The 13,922-nt window shown below is 45.5% G+C and overlaps 1 protein-coding gene across 1 annotated transcript; it reads right to left on the reverse strand.

Moving 5' to 3' along the window:
* Nucleotides 1-2,622: 2,622 nt before the first annotated feature.
* Nucleotides 2,623-3,250, reverse strand: LOC116985143 (nuclear factor 7, ovary-like). Its single transcript, XM_033039680.1, has one exon. It carries the CDS (start codon nt 3,248-3,250, stop codon nt 2,720-2,722), a length of 531 nt encoding a protein of 176 aa, XP_032895571.1. The 3' UTR covers nt 2,623-2,719.
* Between the last annotated feature and the right edge of the window lie 10,672 nt (nt 3,251-13,922).

A 13,922-nucleotide genomic window follows, 5' to 3' on the forward strand; every position in this document is an offset into this window, starting at 1 on the left:
CATTGTGCAGATGCCGAGAAGTGTGTTCAGCTCTGGCTGAACAACTTCTAATCTTGTGTGTGGACTCGATAAGAAGAAGATTGGTTTCTCTACATCCAAGTTGCATTAGCTTCTCATTTTCACCCTACAGCTAACAATGGCCTGTTTCCTTCTTCATGGTTACATTTTTTCATATCTTTCATTGTTCTTTATCTCTCCACATCACCGTCTATACCTCTTGTTTCCCTTATCCCTAACCAGTCTGAAGAAGGGTCTCGACCCAAAACGTTACCCATTCCTTTTCTCCAGAGATGCCGCCTGACCCGCTGAGTTACTCCAGCACTTTGTATCTATCTTCGGTATAAACCAGCATCTGCAGTGCCTTCCGACCCACACAGTATATACAATTCAGCTGCTAGAACCAGCCCACTCATATTCTGCAGCAGCGCATGCTGATAAAACTCAGCTGGTTCTTTACCTGAAGGTAGACACAAGAAGCTGGAGTAACTCGGCGGGTCAGGCAGCGTCTCTGGAGAGAAGGAATGGGTGACGTTTCGGGCCGAGATCCTTCTTCAGACTCAGATTGTCAACCTGTTTCCATTCAACCACCTGCTTCCCTGCTATCAAACCTCATTATGCAATTTCCTTCACATTGTCTCTGCTGCACTTTGAACCAGTTTCTTTTTTTTTCCCATTTTTATTCTTCAAACAGGACAAAAAATTAATCACAAACCATTTCCTTGAAACAATTACATGACAGATACAGAGAGCAGGAATCTGTCAAAACTCAACAACATGAAAATAAACATGAAGTCCTTCGAATCAAGTTTAGCTTGAGGCAATTGCAACGTTTAAAAGCAAGAATTAGTATGTCCACTCTTCAAGCTCACTAGCTTGGCCACAGCTGGAGTTTTGTGTCCATGTCTGGGCAACACCTTTAAGGAGGAATATTAAGGCTTAAGGAAGAATATTAACACTTTGGAGAGGAGATTTAATAGAATGATAGCTGGGGTGAGAGATTTCAGTTATGTGGAGTCACTGGGGAACCTTGGATGGTTTTCATTTCTGCAGCAAAGGTTAAGGGAAGGTTAACAGAGTTGTTCACACGGTAATTATTTTTGTTAGATTAAACAGGGAGAAACTCTTCCCACTCACAAAAGCATCGGGTACCAAGAGGACAAGGAAGAACGTTAAAATCACGAGCGCAGGAGGAGGAGGAATGTTTTTACACAGTTGGTTGTTGTGGTCTGATAGAAACAGATTCAAGATAAACTAAAAGGCCATTCACTAAATACCTAAAGGAGAACTTTAAGGTGAGAAGGGTAAAGTTTAAAGGAGATGTGCAGAGCAAGTTTATTTACAAAGATGTTGGGTACCTGGAACGAGCTGCCAGGGGTGGTGATGGATACAGATATGACAGTGACATTTAAGATACTCTTAAGGGCCTGTCCCACGAGCACGCGACTGCATGCGGCAAGCGCGACCAAACCGGACGCAGAGGTCGAGTGAGTGACTTGAAGTTCGAGCGAAGATCGCAGGAAGTTCGCGCGTGACGTACGGCGTCAAGACGCTGCGTACGGTGTTGAGATGCTGCGTACGCCCGTCGAGGCGGCTGCGTACGGCGTCGAGGTGGCTGCGGGTCGGCAGGCCGTTGCCGCGCGGAATTTCTGTACAGTATTAGTTTTTCGCTGGTGAAAACATCGCACGATGTCGGGACCAGCTCCACACAACTCCATACGGCTCCGGCGATTGAAGTGGGACCGGCCCCGCGGAGGCCGTACGGCTCAAGCGACCACGTTAGGTCGCGCTTGCCGCATGCAGTCGCATGCTGGTGGGACAGGCCCTTTAGATAGTCACATGGGGACGTGTACGGAATGGAGAGATCTGGGTCATGTGCAGGCAGAGGAGATTAGTTTAATTTGGCATCTATTTCAATGTGGAGATTGAGGGCTGAAGGGTCTGTCCTGTGCTGTACTGTTTTATGTTCTATGAGACAAAATTCCATGGGGATGGAGCAGGAGGTTTGGGCCGAAGGGTCTGTTTTCGTACGGTACTGTTTCCGACTCTCATAACCATGAACCTGAGGCAGAGGCAGAGGCAGAGGCAGAGGTGGAGTCCACAACTCACCCCCATGTAATTTTTAGAGATATAAGAAACTTCAGATGCTGGAATCTTGAGCAAAGGACAGTGCTAGAGGAACTCAGCAGATCAGACAAGATCTGTGCAGGGAAATGGAGAAATGACCTCCTGTCCATCGCTCCACTGATGCTAGTTAGTTAGTTTAGTTTATTGTCACGTTATAATGTCATAAGGTCATAAGTGTTAGGAGCAGAATTAGGCCATTCGGCCCATCACCTAATCCGCCATGGCTGATCTATCTCTCCCTCGTAACCCAATTCTCCTCCCTTTTCCCCATAACCCCTGACACCCGCGCTAATCAAGAATCTATCTATCCCTGCCTTAACGTGACTTGGCCTCCACACCCTTCTGTGTACCGAGGTACAATGGAAAGCTTTTGTTGTGTGTTATCCAGTCAGTGGAAAGACAATACATGATTATAATTGAGTCATCCACGGTGGACAGATACATGATAAAGGGAATAACATGAATAACATTTAGTGCAAGACAAAGTCCAGTAAAGTCCGATCAATGATAGTTGCTTGGCCTGCTGAGTTCCTCCCGGGATCTTTTTTGTGTTTCGTTCCGTGTTATTTAAAAGCTAATAATAATTTGGTTTTGCCTAACTCCTGGCTTCACCATCGGACAGGATCAGGATGGCTTTCTTTGTCTTGTCGGCGCTCTTGCCCGGATTGAAGGCTGGGAAGACAGGCTCGTTGAACGTCTCGGAGAAGGTGTGCACTGGGTTCATGGTGCTGGCATCGTAAAAGGCCAGCTGGCCCGCATCGTAGTCCAGGAAGAGGCCGAGCCGGTGCAGCGTAGTGATGTCCAGGGACGTGGAGATGCTGTTGTGCCACGCCAGGTACTGGCGCTGCTGGAAGGACACCGACCAGGCCAGCGGGCTGTTGGTCAGGTTGTTGCTCTCGTTCCTCGGCATGGACTTCTTGGCGATGCCCACGCTCCAGTCGGACTTCTCCTGCACGATCACCTCCCAGTAGTACTTGCCCGCGTCGAAGCTCTGGTGGGCCAGCACCATGGTGGTCTGGGTGAATCGCTTGGGCGAAGGCACCACCTCCAGAGGCTTCTCACTCAACGACACCGCCTTGCCGTCGTCCGACACCTCCAGGGTCGGGTGGGCGGTGTCCGGGTCCATAGTGATGCTGACGGCCCCTGCGGTGGTGGCATAACGGACGAGGGTGAGACCAGAGATACAATGTGGAAACGGGCACTTTGGTTCAACTAGCCCACTCCAACCAACATGTCTCACTATAGCGATTTGCCCCTATCTAATCTGAGGAAAGACATTCTTGCCATAGAGGGAGTATAGAGAGGTTCACCAGACTGATTCCTGGGATGGCAGGACTTTCATATGAAGAATGACTGGATAGACTCGGCTTGTACTCATATAACCATATAACAATTACAGCACGGAAACAGGCCATCTCGACCCTTCTAGTCCGTGCCGAACACGTATTCTCTCCTAGTCCCATATACCTGCGCTCAGACCATAACCCTCCATTCCTTTCCCGTCCATATAACTATCCAATTTATTTTTAAATGATAAAATCGAACCTGCCTCCACCACCTTCCCTGGAAGCTCATCCACACAGCCACCACTCTCTGAGTAAAGAAGTTCCCCCTCATGTTACCCCTAAACTTCTGTCCCTTAATTCTCAAGTCATGTCCCCTTGTTTGAATCTTCCCTACTCTCAGTGGGAAAGCTTATCCACGTCAACTCTGTCTATCCCTCTCATCATTTTAAAGACCTCTATCAAGTCCCCCCTTAACCTTCTGCGCTCCAAAGAATAAAGCCCTAACTTGTTCAACCTTTCTCTGTAACTTAGTTGCTGAAACCCAGGCAACATTCTAGTAAATCTCCTCTGTACTCTCTCTATTTTGTTGACATCCTTCCTATAATTAGGCGACCAAAATTGTACCCCATACTCCAGAATTGGCCTCACCAATGCCTTGTACAATTTTAACATTACATCCCAACTTCTATACTCAATGCTCTGATTTATAAAGGCCAGCACACCAAAAGCTTTCTTTACCACCCTATCTACATGAGATTCCACTTTCAGGGAACTGTGCACAGTTATTCGCAGATCCCTCTGTTCACCTGCATTCTTCAATTCCCTACCATTTACCATGTACGTCCTATTTTGATTTGTCCTGCCAAGATGTAACACCTCACACTTATCAGCATTAAACTCCATCTGCCATCTTTCAGTCCACTCTTCCAACTGGCATAAATCTCTCTGTAGACTTTGAAAATCTACTTCATTATCCACAACCCCACCTATCTTAGTATCATCTGCATACTTACTAATCCAATTTACCACACCATCATCCAGATCATTGATGTACATGAGAAACAACAGTGGACCCAACACAGATCCCTGTGGCACCCCACTAGTCACTGGCCTCCAACCTGACAAACAACCATCCACCATTACTCTCTGGCATCTCCCAACCATAGAATTTAGAAGATTGATGGGGGATCTTATAGAAACGTACAAAATTCTTAAGGGGTTGGACAGGCTAGATGAAGGAAGATTGTTCCCGATGTTGGGGAAGTCCAGAACAAGGGGTCACAGTTTAAGGATAAGAGGGAAGTCTTTTAGGACCAAGATGAGAAAATCATTTTTTACACAGAGAGTGGTGAATCTGTGGAATTCTCTGCCACAGAAGGTAGTTGAGGCCAGTTCATTGGCTATATTTAAGAGGGAGTTAGATGTGGCCCTTGTGGCTAAAGGGATCAGGGGGTATGGAGAGAAGGCAGGTATGGGATATTGATTTGGATGATCAGCCATGATCATATTGAATGGCGGTGCAGGCTCGAAGGGCCGAATGGCCTACTCCTGCTCCTATTTTCTATGTTTCTATGTTTCTATCCCTACTTTTCTTTTCCAGGCTCTTTCCCCTTCCACTCTCCCCTCTCTCCCCGCTCCCCCCCCCTCCCCCATACTCCAGCTGACTGAAGAAGGGTCCCAACCCAAACATCTCCTGTCCATTCCCTTCCCTGCCTGACCGTCTGAGTTCCTCCAGCACTTTGTGGGTCTCAGCAACCCCATGCCTCCAGCAGTCTGAAGAAGGGTCCCAACCCAACATTTCATCCGTCCATTCCCTCCCCAGATGCTGCCTGACGTGCTGAGTTCCTTCAACACTTTGTGCTTCCAGCTCCCACCGACCCCTCCACTCCATCAGTCTGAAAAATGGTCCCAACCCAAGGCATCGTCTGTCCATTCCCTCCACAGATGCTGTGTGTGCAGGGAGGAACTGCAAAACTGGTTTACCCAAGATAGACACAAAGTGCTGGAGTAACTCTGTGGGTCAGGCAGCATCTATGGAGAAAAGGAAGAGGTGATGTTTTGGGTCAAAACCCTTCTTCACACTGAGAGTCACGGGAGAGGGAAACTAGAGGTCTGAAAAGGTTCAGAACAAATCAGAGCCGGCACCGATGACCAAGGATAGACTCTCTAGAATTTAGGAGATTGAGAGGGGATCTTATAGAAACTTACAAAATTCTTAAGGGGTTGGACAGGCTAGATGCAGGAAGATTGCTCCCGATGTTGGGGAAGTCCAGGACAAGGGGTCACACCTTAAGGATAAGGGGGAAATCCTTTAAAACCGAGATGAGAAGAACTTTTTTCACACAGAGAGTGGTGAATCTCTGGAACTCCCTGCCACAGAGGGTAGTCGAGGCCAGTTCATTGGCTATATTTAAGAGGGAGTTAGATGTGGCCCTTGTGGCTAAGGGGATCAGAGGATATGGAGAGAAGGCAGGTACGGGATACTGAGTTGGATGATCAGCCATGATCATATTGAATGGCGGTGCAGGCTCGAAGGGCCGAATGGCCTACTCCTGCACCTAATTTCTATGTTTCTATGTTTCTATGTTTCTATAGAGCCCACAATGGTCCATTGTTGGCTGTGGAAGAGGTGATAACGAAGGGATATATGGATGTGAACAGTGGAACTGGCAGGACAACTAGGGTGGGGGAGGGGCAAAGCCTCGCAAGTGATAGGTGGACACCAGCCCCTCCTTTCCACGATCCACCCATCACTCACTATCTGTTGTCCCACCCCTTTCCCTCACCTCTCTTTTCTCCCCCCTTTGCCATCAGCCTGAAGAAGGGTCCCAACCAGAAACAACGTATGTCCATTCCCTCCACAGATGCTGCCTGACTTGCTGAGTTCCGCCAGCGCTATGGTTTTAGCTAAAGATTCCAGCATCTGCAGTCTCTATGTTTCTTGCATTTTTTTTCTAGAAGGTTCTTTCGTAGCTCCTGCCCAACAGTTGTTTCTCCACCAACATAGCTAATAATAAGCTGTATGGAGATGCAAGGGACGGCACGATCTATGTTATATGGTCGTTTGTGTTTATGGCATTTTATTGCTGTGGTTATTGTTGTGCAGTTGCACAGGGCCCTAGTGAGACCACACCTGGAGTATTGTGTGCAGTTTTGGTCTCCACATTTGAGGAAGGACATTCTTGCTATAGAGGGAGTGCAGCGTAGGTTCACAAGGTTAATTCCCGGGATGGCGGGACTGTCATATGTTGATAGAATGGAGCAGCTGGGCTTGTACACTCTGGAATTTAGAAGGATGAGAGGATATCTTACTGAAACATATAAGATTATTAAGGGATTGGACACGTTAGAGGCAGGAAACATGTTCCCGATGTTGGGGGAATCCAGAACCAGGGGCCACGGTTTAAGAATTAGGGGTAGGCTTTTAGAACGGCGATTAGGAAAAACTTTTTCACCCAGAGAGTTGTGAGTCTGTGGAATTCTCTGCCTCAGAAGGCGGTGGAGGCCAATTCTCTGGATGCTTTCAAGAAAAACTTAGCTAGAGCTCTTAAAGTCAGGGGATATGGGGAGAAGGCAGGATGGGGGTACTGATTGTGGATATTCAGCCATGATCATATATAACTCTGGCGGTGCTGGCTCGACGGGCTGAATGGCCTACTCCTGCACCTATTGTCTATTCATTGTCAGCCGACTGTCACATTCCCCATATTCCCCAGTGACCTGGTTCATGTATTCATTGGCCCCGAAATGGTTTGAGATGTCCTCACAGAGCCATAGAGTTATAATGATACAGGGTGGAAACAGACCATTCGGCCCCACTTGCACACACCGACCAACAATGTCCCATCTACACTTGTCCCACTTGCCTGCGTATAGCATATATCCTCCTAAACCTGTCCTTTCCATGTACCTGTCTAATTGTTTCTTAAAAGTTGTGATAGTCTCAGCCTCAACTACCTCCTCTGGCAGCTTGTTCCATTTGTGTGATTCCAGCAAAATCTTTCCCCCTTCACCTTAAACCTATACCCACTGGTCTTGATTCCCCTGCGGACAGAGTAGGAGACTCTGTCCGCCTACCCAATCTATTCCTCGCATGATTTTATACACCTCTATAAGATCTCCCCTCAACCTCATGCGCTCCATGGAGTCCTAGCCTGCTCAAACACATAATGAAAGGCACAATGTAAATGTACGTATTTTGTCTTATCTGCTAATGAATTCAACCAGTCTAAAGAGAATGCGAGGAAAGTTACCACCATCTGTACGACCATAAAATGAGTGCCAGTGCTGTTTTAAGAATGGCTGCTGTCCATTGCTTGAAAACCGCACCAAAAATAATACTAACTTATAACCATATAACCATATAACAATTACAGCACGGAAACAGGCCATCTCGGCCCTTCTAGTCCGTGCCGAACACTTATTCTCCCCTAGTCCCATCTACCTGCGCTCAGACCATAACCCTCCATTCCTTTCCCGTCCATATACCTACCCAATTTATTTTTAAATGATAAAATCGAACCTGCCTCCACCACTTCCACTGGAAGCTCATTCCGCACAACTTGCATGAGATTAACCTTGTAGCTCAGATAATGCAGAACGGTCAATGTGGTAACTGGAGAAATATCACATGGGTGCAATGGTGTATGGAAGAGTTGGCAGAACTGTAGTGGTGGGGCGTGGGGGAAGGGAGCTTTCTTGGTCTAAGGTATCTTTCTGGATTTGATTCTAAAGTGTCAGCCTTGGTTCAGAGGCAGCTTTCATCTTCAAATCAAAATGTATATCCAGGCCCTGTTCCAGACATCTGAATGTATGATTTGGCTGGCACTTCCGTGAAGTACTGAGGGAATACTGCACTGTCTGAATTACCACCTTTCAGATGAATTCATTAATTTTGCGTTCTTACATTGGAAAGCTGGAGGTTGAGGGGAGAACTGATGGAAGTGTTTAAAATTAAGAGAGGTACAGATAGGGTAGATATCAGAACCTTTTTCCCAGGGTGCAAATGTCAAATACTAGAGGGCATAGTTTTAAGGTAAGAGAGGCAACGTTTAAAGGAGATGTGCGGGGCAAGTTGCTACAACACAGTTGGTGCTGGGTGCCTGGAACGTTGTGCCAGGGGTGGTGGTAGAGACAGGTAAAATAATGGTGTAGAACAGCCTTTTAGATAGCCAAAAAAAGACACAAAGTGCTGGAGCCACTCGTCAGGTCAGGCAGCATCTCCAGAGAACATGGGTAGGTGACGTTTTAGATTGGGACCCGTCTTCAGGCAGTAGTTTTAGATTTTTACATAGAAACATAGAAAATAGGTGCAGGAGTAGCCCATTTGGCCCTTCGAGCCTGCACCGCCATTCGATATGATCATGGCTGATCATCCAACTCAGTATCTTGTACCTGCCTTCTCTCCATACCCCCTGATCCCTTTAGCCACAAGGGCCACATCTAACTCCCTCTTAAATATAGCCAATGAACTGGCCTAAAGAACCTTCTGTGGCAGGGAATTTCACAGATTCACCACTCTGTGTGAAAAATGTTTTTCTCATCTCGGTCCTAAAAGACTTCCCCCTTATCCTTAAATTGTGACCCTTTGTTCTGGACTTCCCCAACATCGGGAACAATCTTCCTGCATCTAGCCTGTCCAACCCCTTAAGAATTTTGTAAGTTTCTATAAGATCCCCCCTCAATCTTCTAAATTCTAGCGAGTACAATCCGAGTCTATCCAGTCTTTCTTCATATGAAAGTCCTGACATCCCAGAAATCAGTCTGGTGAACCTTCTCTGTACTCCCTCTATGGCAAGAATGTCTTTACTCAGATTAGGAGACCAAAACTGTACTCAATACTCCAGGTGTGGTCTCACCAAGACCCTGTACAACTGCAGTAGAACCTCCCTGCTCTTATACTCAAATCCTATTGCTATGAATGCTAACATACCATTTGCTTTCTTCACTGCCTGCTGCACCTGCATTCCTACTTTTAATGACTGGTGTACCATGACACCCAGGTCTCGTTGCATCTCCCCTTTTCCTAATCGGCCACCATTCAGATAATAGTCTACTTTCCTGTTTTTGCCACCAAAGTGGATAACCTCACATTTATCCACATTATACTGCATCTGCCATGCATTTGCCCACTCACCAAACCTATCCAAGTCACCTTGCAGCCTCCTAGCATACTCCTCACAGCTAACACTGCCCCCCAGCTTCGTGTCATCTGCAAACCTGGAGATGTTGCATTCAATTCCCTCATCCAGATCATTAATATATATTGTAAATAGCTGGGGTCCCAGCACTGAGCCTTGCGGTACCCCACTAGTCACTGCCTGCCATTGTGAAAAGGACCCGTTTACTCCTACTCTTTGCTTCCTGTCTGCCAGCCAGTTCTCTATCCACATCAATACTGAACCCCCAATACCGTGTGCTTTAAGTTTGTATACTAACCTCTTATGTGGGACCTTGTCGAAAGCCTTCTGAAAGTCCAGATATAACACATCCACTGGTTCTCCCTTATCCACTCTACTAGTTACATCCTCGAAAAATTCTATAAGATTCGTCAGACCTGATTTACCTTTCATAAATCCATGCTGACTTTGTCCAATGAATTCACCACTTTCCAAATGTGCTGCTATCCCATCTTTAATAACTGATTCTAGCAGTTTCCCCACTACCGACGTTAGACTAACTGGTCTGTAATTCCCCGTTTTCTCTCTCCCTCCCTTTTTAAAAAGTGGGGTTACATTAGCTACCCTCCAGTCCTCAGGAACTACTCCAGAATCTAAAGAGTTTTGAAAATTTATCACTAATGCATCCACTATTACTGCGGCTACTTCCTTAAGTACTCTGGGATGCAACTTATCTGGCCCTGGGGATTTATCGGCCTTTAATCCATTCAATTTACCTAACACCACTTCCCGACTAACCTGGATTTCACTCAGTTCCTCCATCTCATTCTACCCCCGGTCCCTTGCTATTTCAAGCAGATTATTTATGTCTTCCTTAGTGAAGACAGAACCAAAGTAGTTATTCAATTGGTCTGCCATGTCCTTGTTCCCCATGATCAATTCGCCTGTTTCTGACTGCAAGGGACCTACATTTGTTTTAACTAATATTTTCCTCTTCACATATCTATAAAAGTTTTTGCAGTCAGTTTTTATGTTCCCTGCCAGTTTTCTTTCATAATCTATTTTCCCTTTCCTAATTAAGCCTTTTGTCCTCCTCTGCTGGACTCTGAATTTCTCCCAGTCCTCTGGTAGGCTGCTTGTTCTGGCTAGTTTGTACGCTTCATCTTTTGTTTTGATACTATCCCTGATTTCCCTTGTTTTCCACGGATGCACTACCTTCCCTGATTTATTCTTTTGCCAAACTGGGATGAACAATTGTTGTAGTTCATCCATGCAGTTTTTAAACGCCTTCCATTGCATATCCACCGTCAACCCTTTAAGAATCATTTGCCAGTCTATCTTGGCCAATTCACGTCTCATACCCTCAAAGTCACCTTTCTTTAAGTTCAGGACCATTGTTAATTCAGAAACAAGGTCACTCTCCATCCTAATGAAGAACTCAACCATATTATGGTCACTCTTGCCCAAGGGGCCACGCACAACAAGACTGCTAACTAACCCTTCCTCATTACTCAATACCCAGTCTAGAATAGCCTGCTCTCTCGTTGGTTCCTCTACATGTTGGTTTAGAAAACTATCCCGCATACATTCCAAGAAATCCTCTTCCTCAGCACCCCTGCCAATTTGATTCACCCAATCTATATGTAGATTGAAGTCACCCATTATACCTGTTTTACCTTTGTTGCACGCATTTCTAATTTCCTGTTTGATGCCATCCCCAACTCCACTACTACTGTTAGGTGGCCGGTACACAACTCCCACTAGAGTTTTCTGCCCCTTAGTGTTTCGCAGCTCTACCCATATCGATTCCACATCCTCCAAGCTAATGTCCTTCCTTTCTATTGCGTTAATCTCCTCTCTAACCAGCAACGCTACCCCGCCTCCTTTTCCCTTCTGTCTATCCCTCCTGAATATTGAATATCCCTGGATGTTCAGCTCCCAGCCTCGGTCACCCTGGAGCCATGTGTCCGTGATCCCAACTATATCATAGTCATTAATAGCTATCTGCACATTCAACTCATCCACCTTATTACGAATGCTCCTTGCATTAAGATACAAAGCCTTCAGGCTTGTTTTTAAAACACTCTTACCCCTTTTACAATTATGTTGAAAAGTGGCCCTTTTTGATTTTTGCCCTGGATTTGTCAAATTGTGGGTCAAAGCACCTGTTCCTGTGCAGTATTTTTCTATGTATGTGTAAGAAGGAACTGCACGTGCTGGTTTACACCGACGATAGACACAAAATGCTGGAATAACTCAGCGGGACAGACAGCATCTCTGGAGAAAAGGAACAGGTGACGTTACGGGTCGAGACCTTTCAACAGACTGAGAGTCAGGCTTATGTTCTGTGTTCTAATCCATGTTTTGTGTTTGTCTGAGTCAATGTCACTGTGCTGCTGTGCAAGCAAATTTTTCATTGTACCTATTCTGCTTGTGTAAGGGGGAGTCCAGAACCAGGGGCCACAGTTTAAGAATAAGGGGTAGACTATTTAGAACGGAGATGAGGAATAACTTTTTCACCCAGAGAGTTGTGAATCTGTGGAATTCTCTGCCTCAGAAGGCAATGGAGGCCAATTCTCTGGATGTTTTCAAGAGAGAGTTAGATAGAACTCTTAAAGATAGCGGAGTCAAGGGATATGGTGAGGAGGCAGGAACGGGGTACTGATTGTGGATGATCAGCCATAATCACAGTGAATGGCGGTGCTGGCTCGAAGGGCCGAATGGCCTACTCCTGCACCTATTGTCTATTGTCTATTGACTTGAAAGATTAAACCAAAGCTGGAGTGGTGATCAATGAGAAGGCACCATTCACACAATAGTGGAATTCCCCAGATTATTACAACCTTTACCTATTATAACATGCAAGGGCCGGAGAACAAATAGGAAAATTATTGATTCAACATCCAGAGGCTGGGACTATTGGTCTAGGGCCAAAGGTTTAACTTCCACCCAGCCACTTGGAGATTTTAAATCTTAACGATAAATAGTAAGATTAAACGAGAACTTACCAGTTCGAAGTTTGATCATTATTTTATGAGGAGTACGTTGAGGGAATACGTGAAGAACCCCGCCAGGATGCATGCGTGTCATTCTTCAAAGCAGCGGTGTGAAATCACAGATAACTGTAATGACTTAAACATAGTAAGATTAGAGAAAGAAATACCAGTTGAGTATATGATCATGGGTGGGAGCGGAGGGCACGTATTCCCTCAACGTACTCCTCATAAAATAATGATCAAACTTTGAACTGGTAAGTTCTCGTTTAATCTTACTATTTTACTTCAGAGTCACGTGAGTGACTACGTGAAGATTTCAAAGCTCTGTGATTTCATGCCGTGGAAACGAGTCCATGCATCACATCTGCCTTAATGACTGTAGGAGGAATTGTGTCAACATAATTTAGACATGAATCCGACATTAAAATCCATGAAATTTATTAACACAAATTATAACCCCTATTTATGGGGTAAATTAAATTACAGAACTTAAAATTGTTTCTGCAAACGTTCCAGGTTTCATGACTGGTTTATTATAAAATAGTTGGAATGTTTTTTCCCCTGACCATCCTGTTGCCTTGAGGATTTGGTCCATTGGTACATCCAACTGCATAGCTGCCGATGTAGCTGCAGCCCTGGTGGAATGAGATTTAAAAATAGTAGTGTCCACCCCAGCCTGTGTTAGAACTTGTTTCAGCCATCTTGAGATGGTCTGGACCGTCACACTTTTGTGTGGTTGCTTATGGCTGACTAAAAGTGCCTTCTCATTGCCTCTGATGATTTTCGTTTTCTCCATGTATAACGACAAATGTCTTACTATACAGAGACGATCATCTGTTGGGTAAGACCTAAATTCTATATTGAGGCCTGCTGATCCCTGTCTGTTCTGCTTTACTAATTCATAAATATGAAACGTAATATTTTCAGATGAAGAAGTCATGTTGTCCAGTCTTAATTTATGTAATGACTGTACCCTTTGTGCCGTGACCAATGCCATTAGCATGACTGTTTTTAATGTCAGTCTATGTAGGGACAGAGCTGTTGCTGGAGACCAATTCCTGAGCATCTTCAGGACAATACTCACATCCCATATTTGGGAGTACCTGGTTCTTGGGGGATTGGTATTAAAAATTCCCCTCATAAGTTTTGTTACCAGTGTGTGAGTTCCAACAGTGTGACGCTCTGTTCCTTGCCATAGATAAGTTGATAAGGCACTTCTGGCGCAGTTGATGGCACTATAACTGAGCCCCTCATCATAATGGAGGCCTGCCAGGTATTCCAGAACAGACGGGATGTTCATATCTCTGTAGGTGATGCTGTTTTTGTTACAATACATCTCCCACTTCCTGATATAGACCAGATACTGTTTTTTGGTGGACTGTCTTTGGGCCGCCGAA

The sequence above is a fragment of the Amblyraja radiata genome, chromosome 1, assembly GCF_010909765.2.
Source record: "Amblyraja radiata isolate CabotCenter1 chromosome 1, sAmbRad1.1.pri, whole genome shotgun sequence".
NCBI classification, from domain to species: Eukaryota; Metazoa; Chordata; class Chondrichthyes; order Rajiformes; family Rajidae; genus Amblyraja; species Amblyraja radiata.